The 10,857-nt window shown below is 40.6% G+C and overlaps 1 protein-coding gene across 1 annotated transcript in view; it reads right to left on the bottom strand.

The window, feature by feature from the left end:
- Positions 1 to 397: 397 nt before the first annotated feature.
- Positions 398 to 10,857, bottom strand: part of LOC119730318 — a 29,205-nt gene continuing 18,745 nt past the window's right edge. The window contains exons 13-24 of the mRNA XM_038203156.1: positions 10,646 to 10,775; positions 9,704 to 9,928; positions 9,168 to 9,346; positions 8,348 to 8,581; positions 7,693 to 7,827; positions 7,000 to 7,168; positions 5,946 to 6,116; positions 4,010 to 4,167; positions 3,107 to 3,349; positions 2,079 to 2,234; positions 1,363 to 1,563; positions 398 to 846 (exon numbers count right to left, since the gene is read on the bottom strand). Coding sequence (XP_038059084.1) covers positions 802 to 846; positions 1,363 to 1,563; positions 2,079 to 2,234; positions 3,107 to 3,349; positions 4,010 to 4,167; positions 5,946 to 6,116; positions 7,000 to 7,168; positions 7,693 to 7,827; positions 8,348 to 8,581; positions 9,168 to 9,346; positions 9,704 to 9,928; positions 10,646 to 10,775 — 2,046 coding nt within the window. The 3' untranslated portion in view covers positions 398 to 801. The remainder of the gene's footprint in view (positions 847 to 1,362; positions 1,564 to 2,078; positions 2,235 to 3,106; positions 3,350 to 4,009; positions 4,168 to 5,945; positions 6,117 to 6,999; positions 7,169 to 7,692; positions 7,828 to 8,347; positions 8,582 to 9,167; positions 9,347 to 9,703; positions 9,929 to 10,645; positions 10,776 to 10,857) is intronic.

Raw genomic sequence — 10,857 nt, 5'->3', positions numbered from 1 at the left:
CTCCTGCTTTCTAGTGCAGATGTCTTACCACTCGACCACCGAGCTAACGGGATCAGTTGGCTGGTTCGAATATGATGTTTGTGCGGTACCCGCTGCTATGTACATCATGTACATTAGCTCAGTGGTCGAGTGGTAAGACGACTGCACTAGAAAGCAGGAGGTCGTGGGTTCGAGTCCCACCCGATCGATTTTTTCCAACTTTCACTCGGGAGGTAACACACTGAGTATACAGTGTTTAAACGTCGGTGAAGGGCAAAACCTAACTTGAGTGTAACCCTTGATAACTGCAGGCTTTCCGGCCGGACATGAGACTGAGCGGTTCCACATTGCATGCAGTTCTCAGTCGGGAGCACGTGCAGGTTCTACAGCGGGCATTGTATATGAGGTTAACCGTTGGTTTTTTTACAGACTGGACACGTGGCCGTTCTTGACCAATGAAATTACAGTATCCAAGCACACGATATAACAAAAAGCATTAAAGCACAGGCCAGTCGCTAGCAACCGCCCCAAAAACGTCATAATCTGTAATATCTCATCCATATAATATGTGCACCTAACGGTTAACAGTGCCATTTTGGTACCAACAGAATCAAGTGCAGCTTGTAAATACTCAATAACATTAAGTAACAGGATTTTCAAAAAAATATTAAAATCCGATTCTTTTTACAAATTTCCAAACAAAGTATTACCTACTTTATTATTTACATGTATTTCAAAATATCACCGGACAACGCTCTCAATCGGTCAGAAATAATTGTTTTATTTAGGTGCTGAAGCTGCGTAATCCTGAATACATTTTATTCATGAGTTGCTTGGTTCCTCGTCTTCTGTCAGCTTCATTTTATCCTGCAAGATGAACAAGAAGAACAGGTTACCACAATTGCGGATGTCTGATTAATAAAACAGAGGTTCAAGTCTCACACTAAAAAAATGACACTGAAAAAATCATTGAGCATTCCGCAGTGCTAAATACAGGGTGAGTTAAAAAACACGAAACCCAAATGGCAGGACCAATTTTTGAATAAAGTTTTGCCTGTAGCACTTTTAAAATGTAGGATATGAAAGCCCAATCAATAGGCTTTCTTTTAGTACAAGAATCATTCAAATTAATCAAGTACTTTTCAAGATACGGCATTCAAAGGGTTGAAAAATGCAAAAAAAAGAGCCAAAAACCAAAAAGTTTTTCCATTTAAACAAAGCATACAAATTGGAAATTTTATGAGATGAAAAAAATTTACAATGTTCAAGAGCACGGGTAGCGCCACTTGAAAATATGAACCAACCTCCAAGGATGGATTCTGAAAGCGCAGACATCAACAAATTAGGTACTCAAGGCGCTGTATCGCTTATGATTCGACTTACAATGACATCTTTGAAAGTTGTCTTCATGACTTCTTGAAAGCGCTCCTCCTCCCGCCAGTACATCTCGCTGAGCACTCCCTCCTCCCTGACCTCCGGGGGCAAGCTCTGTAGGATCAGGTCAGACATGGGTTGACCTTTGACCCCATCGGCAGCCGCCGCAAACTTCTGGAAATCGTCCACGTTGAGGAACCTGTCCTCCATCTGCATTCACAAAACAATAAATAAATAAAAAAGTCTTTATTCCCTTGCAAGATTTTGCGCTGGAATCATTGTCGAGTTCATCACATGTCTTCCAGTCTAAAGTCAAGTCACATGCTAGTCAAATGAACCGTGACAAAAACGTGGACCTTTGTATTTCATCCACAATTGATTGGGACTGGACTTCTGAAAGGACCTGTGATTTACTTTTGACCAGACTTGTTATGGACTTGTGCTAGTCTCGACTTCAAACACGACTTCAACTGCAGTTTTGGGAAAGTCATACAATCTGACAGATCAAACTTGAAAGGACCAATAATGGTCAGAAACATCAATCGTTCACCGTCACTTCTTTCAACGAAAAACACTCTCCCAAAGGAATGGTCCTCATAATGGTCCTCAATGTGACAGACACGGCCCATTACAAGTCTCCTTTATTATTTTTACAAAGAAAGAGGCCAATTTTGCGACTCATAACTTTCATGTTGATGATCACTTGGGGATGTGAATATTCTTACCAGCAACTGAACCGTCTCGCCCTTGTCAAAATGGCCGTCCCACAGAGTGAGAGTGAGGCTGGCATAGCTGGTGTCCAGAGCGATGGTTCCCTTCTGCAATGCACTGACCATCCAACCATATAGATCTGGGGCATCAGAAAGCTCCTTCAGGAATGACTAGAAAAAATAACCAAAATATTGACAAATTTATAGTCACATTGTCACATATGTGTCCTTACATGTCAATAACCAGTCATTCAGTCATCCTCTAGATTCAGGTTGGTGTAGCGGTACTTTCCTCGCCTTCCACCGCTGTTACCCAGGTTTGACTCCTGCCTGGGCCAATATGTGGATTGGGTTTTCAGTCCCTGCCTGATTCCGTGGGTTTTCCCTACAACATCATTCTGGGGTTTTCCTCCCACCTCTAAAACTGTAATTTTTTCTCATTGTATTCTCTTTACAGGTTTATTCAGGCTTGCGAGCTACAGTGCCTATGGTGCTTTTAAGGAAACCTTGGTTTCACAAAGACAAAGAGGTTTTTAAGAACCCATGTTCCCAGGAAATACAAAGCATCACCTATAGGCAATCGTGTAGTAGAGTCCCTCTTTAGTTTTGATCAAACTAGAGTCGAGGGCGTTGTTTATCATTCAAAAATGACTTTTTCAACCTAAAGTAGACTTCTCTCAATTTTAATGACAACTTTTTTGTAACTTTGAACAGTTTCTTGGGCTAGAAGTTGCGATTTTCATACGTGGTTTACGGTTGGTGCCGTGTCATTCAGAGTGGTATATTGTATGTTCACGCCATGTTTATTTTTGTGTTGCATTTTATCATCGTCATTGTCATTTTACCCCAAAATTTTCCTCAAAAATTCAAAACTCTGCACTTTATCTATGACATACCTGCATGTTCTTAATGTCACCAACTAGTTTGGTAAGTTAAATAAATTAAAAGTGGATTTTGTTCACTTACAGGGAAACAGGCCCGTAACTACACGATCACCCACTTATATACAGTAAGGAGCAAAAAGGGTAGATTCTTATACTTACAAACTTGCCGTCGTCCTGAAAGATTGGCAGCAGGTATGAACCCTGAGTGACGCAGCCTTTATCAAACAACGGCAGCAGACTCCAACCCAGTCTGGAGTCGGACTCCAAGGAGACCGGCTCCGTCCCGTCCTTGCCAAACATCTGTCCAGGGCCCTGATTGGCTGGGTCTGGCTTGTAGGTGATGGACAGGCCAATCACTCGCAGCAATAGGAGGGACCTTGGGCTGTAGCTTGGGTGAAGTTTCTGGAATCAAGCATCAGTTTGAAAGATTGAGACTCTTGCGAGAAATTGTATGGAATGAGCCCTTTTGTATAGTAAATTCCCATTCACCATGGGCGAATGGGACTTTTTGAACCCCGGTGTGAATAGCAATAATAAATGCCACGTGATGTGAGTTCCACCAATCAAATGACAAGGCCGGATCTGTATGTCAGTTATATAACAGCACATATACACTGCATCAACTCGCGACGGCAATTAAGCTAATGGCTCGGAATGGCTAATCACCAAACTGATTCACATGTAGTTTACGCACAAATAAATGTGGCATTTTGTTCATTTTGTACAAATATGCATTGGTTGGTGTTGATCAATGTTTTGCAGAAAAGATAAGCAACTCCATATTTGAACATCCAATGGGCACTTGGCTTAAAAATAAAACTACATGTGTATAGCTTAAGAATGATGCTTTCTTTTTCACATTCACAGAACTAAAATGCGCTCAAAGCATTTTGCTGACTATCTTCTGTCAAAAACTTGCTACCTCCAAAAATGTTATTTTATAAACCTGATAATCTAAAAAAAAAAATTAAAGAAAAATTCAGTCTGGAAGTGTGCCTAACAAATTCTTTTAAAGACCTGAATTGTCAAAAGTTGCAAATTTGAAACAACCGACCAACCAACCTTAGGTGGGTCCTTGAAGACCGGCGCAGTCTGTAGGCTGGATGACTTGGCATCCTGAACCAGGAAATGCTCCGTGTCTGATGGGCCAAGCTCTCCCTCAGATGTCACATCGCTGCCTGGTAGGACATGAACGCTGATATTGCTGTACTTGCCTTCACCTATTAACGACAAGGCAAATGGTGTAATAGGCAAATGATTAGGAATTTGCAGTGCTGCAGTGGAGTCGGCAAATTATGCTAAAATATGACTTTGTGAGAAGGTAGACGAGCTGTACGTAACATGGGGAGTCAGGTAGGCGTAGCGGTACCTTCCTCGCCTTCCACCGCTGTTACCCGGGTTCGAATCCCACCTGGGCCAACATGTGGATTGGGTTTTCAGTCCCTACCTGATTCCGTGGGTTTTCTCCAGAATGTTCTTCTGGGCTTTTCTTCCCACCTCTAAAACTGCAATTTTTTCTCATTGTCTTCTCTCTAAAGGTTTCTTCAAGCTTGCGAGCTACAGTGCCTAGGGCACTTTTGAGGAATCCTTGGTTTCATTACCAGAAATAAATAATAATAAAAATAATAATAATAAATTCGGTTTTTGATTATGGATAGGAAACTAAGTTCTGAGACAACTGAAGGTACGCTAAAAAAGTGTTTGAAGTATTTGGAGTCTGATTCGTTTTGCTTTTCTTGTTTACTTGTGGTGACAGTTGTGTTTCAATCCACTGATTTCAAATTCATTTGAATGACTTCATCAATATAACCTTGATATATAGGCTTGATTCTTAACATCTAAAAGGTTTTTTTCAGAATACTTCGGGACCCAGGCAAAAGGACTCAAGCATAATATTAATATTAACAGAAAATTTGACATCATGATTTCATTTTATACAGGCCTATTTTCAAACGTGCCACAGACTTCTAAATTTTCCAACCTGTTTTATCAACGCTACAAAATCAAGATCTATACATTTTTAAAGGTAATATACAACATTTGCATTTGCTGCAATTTTCAAAGATGGATGGATTTGGAGATCAGTATTTTATAGCAAATATTATTGCACTGACCTGTTTAAAGTTTTGTGTTCATAGATGCTGGAAAAATCCCCCCCCCCCAACAAAAAATGTTTCCTGACCCTACTTCAGACAAAACGGAGCAATTTATAGATGTCAAGGATTGTCAGATCATTGAACCAGACTAACTGGCTTGCACCTGGTCAGGGATGTGTATTGCAAACAAAATGTGGATTAACTGCATTTGGAAAATGGGGGCAGTATTTGAAAAAAAGTCGGTTTTTTTCCAACGATGGTCGGCTGACCATTATTGGAAATTGATACAAAATTTCAACAACATTTACTTTTGCTGTCATTTTCAGAAATGGATGGATTTGGGGCTAGTATTTTATAACAAATATTGATACGCTGACTTTTTTAAAGTTGTGTGTTCATATATGCTGGAAAAAAACCAAGAAAAGGAAAATGCTTTTCTAGTAGTGTGGTTCCCTGACCCTACTTCAGACGAAACAGAGCAAATTATAAACGTCAGGGAATTGGCAGGTCAGGGAATAAGACTAGCTGGCTTGCACCCATTCATGTATGTGTAATGGATTGCAAAGCTAAATTTGGTAAATTAAGGGCAATATTTGAAGGGGAAAAAACAGGGTTTTTTCCAAAGGTGGTCAGCCAACTATCATTGGAAATTGATACAAAAATGCCACTTTCTTGAAAAGTCAGCACACCAGGTGCCATGATTTCACAGGGTGCTTGAGACTATTATTCACTTACAGTCAAGGAAGGTACTTCATAATAATTTGGTAGTTTTGTTTTTTGATGTTTGCAAATGTTGTAAATTACCTTTAAAGACTTAGCACTTAACCTTTAAATCAAACTGTAATCTACACTTTGTTTGACGGATTAAAAGGAATTTGTCATTTTCTTCCTTATCAACAAACCTCGAACAGCCTTGGCAGACATCACCGACACGTACAACCCCTCCTCCTCATCATAGTCCACACAGCGTAACAGATCCAAACGATCTGGTTTCTTGTCAGCGTCTGGATCGGACTGCTTCTTGAAGTCCAGTCTGTCCAACGACCACGCCGTCAACTCTTCATCATTCAATTCTGGACAGAAGGCATCCGAATCATTTAGTTTAAAAAAATGTAGTTGTTGCTTGGATTTTAACCCATTACCACTTTGAAATACATTGTACTTATTCCCTGATGAATATAAAAAAAACATTCAATGGTGGGGCGGTTTGGGGCGGTACAGGGTTTGTTATATTTTATTTTCTTAACTGGGTAGCCCATTGAGTGGAATCCACTGGTCTCCCATGGGGCCCTGTAAAGAGAAGACAATGTGAAGAAATTACAGTTTTAGATGTGGGAGGAAAACCCCGAAAGAATATTTTCAGGAAAATCCACGGAATCAGGTAAGGACTGAAAACCCAATCCACATGTCGACCCAGGCAGGAATCGAACCCGGATCACAGCGGTGGAAGGCGAGGAAAGTACCGCTATGTCAACCTGACTCCCCTTGCAGGCAGAGTGGTTTGGGGTGGTATAATTGGTAAGGCAACACATGAAGATTTTCAAGATCAGATAATACAGTGCAGACTGTATAATAAGATATCAATTTATGTATGCAGTGTATTGTAGGAACAGTTGGGAGTGTGGCCTAGTGGTTAGGGTTCGTGACTAGTGATCGGAGCGTTCAGGGTTCAAATCCAGCTTCTGGCCGTATATTGTGTCCTTGGGCAAGCCACTTAACCCTCACTTGCCGATCTCTCCACCCATTAGCCGGGGAGCAACCTGCCATGGACTGGCATCCCATTCAATGGGAACAGAAATATTCTGTCATTTTAACGCCAAGAAAGCCGGAAACAAACGCCAGCCTGGTGGGCCATATTGGCTATTGTGACAGAATCACGTTGGACATACAACTTTTTCACACTGAACAATGTGTGGTCACTTATAAAGGGTAAATGATAATAATAAGAAGCAATACCTTCGGTGGCCGCTTCCACCTGTCTCAGCCTCTGTAGGACCATGTGGACTGTATCAGCCCAGGCAGAGCTCTTCATGTAATGACCCATCATCCTCTGCTCAGACGTTGTAGGTTTGCATGTGTCGGAGCTGTAATAGCCGCTGGCGTAGTCTGGTGCCGGAATGAACTCCTGTTGGTAAATGTGATATACTGAGTAAATGCTGCCTTCTTAAAAACTTAATTAGATCATTTGATCACAGATAGTGATCTTCCAAACACACGCACATCCAACTTTAGTCTGAACACCGCCTTGAAACTTTTTACTCAGATAAAGAGTCTGAGAACAGTACCCTTCTATGACCTGTAACATTGGGTCAACTCATTTGATATCCACAAGTGTACAAATATGTGCAGTCCTTCGTTTGTTCCGGTACTTGTACACTAGAACAACTTTTTGTCCATCTTTCTTTAAACCTCCGCCATTTCTTAAGTTAGGCTGTATTTTGAGCGCCGTTATCACCATATACCACGAACATGCTGTAGTTTAGGAATATCTGAAAACAATTTTAACACGTCTCCCCAATTCCAAGAAATCTGCATCTGAAAAAGTGTAAACATTTCTTTGGGCCACTCTATATACCAAACTGTTGATGAGGTAACCTTTTTTTAGGCAAACAAATATTGCTGCAGACATTTCATTCCATGAATACTTACCTCTGATCTGGGCAAGAGACGGACAAGGAGTGAGCAGGCCGGGATGATGGGGAGTTGAGACATGGACTCAATGGACAGCTCCTCCATTGGTGGCATGCCAGCGTGCAGTCGCAGCTGAAAACCTCCAGCATTCAGCTACATTAGCAACGAAAGTAGGGGAAATAAAGTTGGTTCATTTTTTGGTTTTTTTTATTTAGAAATATTTAAAACACAGTCATTCCTTTTCATTAAAACTACAGCTCTGATTGATCCGTGTTTATGCAAACTTATCAAATTGATATTTCAAACGATGAATCTCAATTCTTTTTTTACTTGAAAAGTTGAGAGTTGTAACTTGTGTGAAATTAAAAAGGCCAGTTCATATACTCTCCAAAAACAAATTTGACGTCGCAAAACATTAACAGCAAAATATGCTGGAGTTCAAACTGTTTACCTTTTACGAATTTTCTGCCCAAAATCATGTCTTAATGTAAACAATTTGCCAGAAATTGATGCCTTGATGTTAAAAATCCGCTCGAATTCACGCCTTGATGTCAAATTAACTTTTGCATTCACGTTCACAGTAAATGAAATTTTGTTGGGGAAGAGCTCCGCCATTAAACTTTTTTTTAATTAAAAGGGATCAAGCCGGCAATCCTTCTTTTTCAAAGCCTACCTTTTTGGTTGATTCTCCAACATACAGCTGTAGAACAGCCGCTCCTACAACCACCACGGACCTCGTCACTTTGTCCACCGTGTACATACGCAGGACGGCCAGCTGGGTTGCCTCGGCCACAGACATGGTGTATCGATACTTAAATGTTGGGCAGCGAACCGGCGAGTCCAGCAGGGCGGTGGTAACCATGTCTGCCCGATGCTGGCTGGAGGGCAAAGTTATACGACCTGTGACCTGACAAACAAACAAACCAAAAAAAAATACAAAGGGTTTTATCTACCAAACATTTTGCAACTCATTCCAACAGAAACAATTCTAGATAGTGAGACAAGAGTCTTTTTCTGATGTTGAGAAATGCTATAAGACCTTTTCTTGGCAGATGATCCCTTTGTAGCTAGTAACTGTTTTCTCAGCAAATGTGATGCGATCAAGCTAAATGAGTCGTTTGTCGGGAATTTTTATTTGGAGATACAGGCCGAAATAGCGCCACGTCATCACATCACTTCATCACATCTCTTGGTGTTCCGACTTCCATAATTTTGAACTAAAGATGGTACCAGCATGCAGTTTTCATAGCAGTAATGCTGAGATTGTGTTCTTTTAAAATCTGTAATAAAATTTGTTTTGACCAGGGTCAACAAACGACTCATTTAGCTTGATCGCATCACAAGTTTGCGGATCCAGCAGTATCATGAAAATAGCCGTCATGCCATTTTTCCACGTCATTGTTGTCTTTCCCTTGAAACTAACTTCCATTTGTACCAATTAAAACGCACCAAAATCAGGCCATCTTGCAGAATGCACCATCAAATTGACCAACCTTGCATATTGTAGCGTTATCCGGCAAGAACCGTACTCCGTCGACGTAAAGATCAAATCCTTCCTCCACGGGAACTTCTCTATCAGCCGTCACCAAGAGATTGGGATCATGCTCGACCCATGGGGAGTTCCCTGGATCAAACACTGTCAGGCCGACCTTTGACCCCTCTCGCAGAAGATCTAAACATAGAACAGCCGAAGGGGGTTACATTTTTATCTCTATAACTTCTGAATAATTTTCAAGACTTGATCTTTGACACTTTGAAGAGACTGATTTTCTGTAATGTTTTGAAAAGTTAGAAAGAAAGCAACGATAAAGATTTTCCGTAACAAAAGTGAAATATACACCTTAGAAAATTTGATTCGGACACAGGGAACTGTCTTTACCAAAATGTAAGGACTTTAAGGCAGACTTTGTATTCGTACCTACACAAGTCAAAGGTGGTTAACCGCAACAATACTATTGAGTTTTCATTTGTAGAATGTATCAAATATGGAAAACAAAAGAAAACAGAAATTTATACAATATTTGCCAACCTTCTTCAGCAAATTCCTTCATTGCCCCTTCAGCCGTCACATCCTCTGGAACATCCCCAAAGTACAGTGGTACAGTCCGATCACCTGCATCAGGTGACCATGTTGACACCTCATCGGCTGTTTCATCTTGGTTGCCATTAGGGGTGGAGGGAGTAGTTTTCTTTTCGTAAACAGGAATCAAAGCCCATCCCACTGAAGTGTTAGCGTCTTGCTCACCCTCGTCAGCTGTTACAAAATAAAGTTACCTTGTGAGTCTTATCAGAGAGGTTTCGCATCCGAATACATGTGCACACAGGTTTAGCTCTCTGTATCTCTTATCAACCAATCCACTGTTTCGCAGCATGTACGCGTACGCATACACTTAAATCAAATTATAGGTTTTGCCCTTCACCGACGTTTAAACACTGTATACTCAGTGTGTTACCTCCCGAGTGAAAGTTGGAAAAAAATCACTCGGGTGGGACTCGAACCCACGACCTCCTGCTTTCTAGTGCAGATGTCTTACCACTCGACCACAGAGCTAACGGGATCGGTTGGCTGGTTCGAATCTGATGTACATAGCAGCGGGTACCGCATAAACTATTATAAGATGGAAATTATTATACTATTATAAGTTGATTTATCACCCCGACGCAAAAATTCCATCTTATAAAAGCATACGCTTAGTTATTGCAACCATTACAAGATGTAATCCAAAATGGCAGCATCCGATGAAAGCCTCAAATCTGCAGATAATACTGCTTCAAAACACAGACAAATGGTACACATGTATTCAGCAATTCATCTTCTTCTTAAGATAAGTGTGTTCACAGAACTATTTGTCGTTCAGAGACATTCCCTTCAATGATGTATCGGTAAAACTAAGAACTTCACAGTAATTAAGAAAAACAAAGTTTTGGAAGACTTTGAAAAGTTTTCTTTGGAATGAGTTTAATGCATTACCTGCTTCTTCTGTTGTGGTTTTATACTGAATTCTCAAAACCACTTGTGGTACAAGTTCCTTGTCGTATTTAAACAACTCTATTTCCTTTGCAGAAAACATTATGTCTGGCACTGACAACTGATGTTTGGACTAGTATAATGAAAAGAAAAACAAGTAAAGAAAAGGAAACTTATTTAATCACATTCAAGGAAAAATCAGTTTACAAAGACTG

The sequence above is a fragment of the Patiria miniata genome, unplaced genomic scaffold, assembly GCF_015706575.1.
Source record: "Patiria miniata isolate m_02_andy unplaced genomic scaffold, ASM1570657v1 HiC_scaffold_22, whole genome shotgun sequence".
NCBI lineage: Eukaryota > Metazoa > Echinodermata > Asteroidea > Valvatida > Asterinidae > Patiria > Patiria miniata.
The sequence above is the reverse complement of the archived record's forward strand: the minus strand, read 5'-3'. Positions and strand labels throughout refer to the sequence as shown.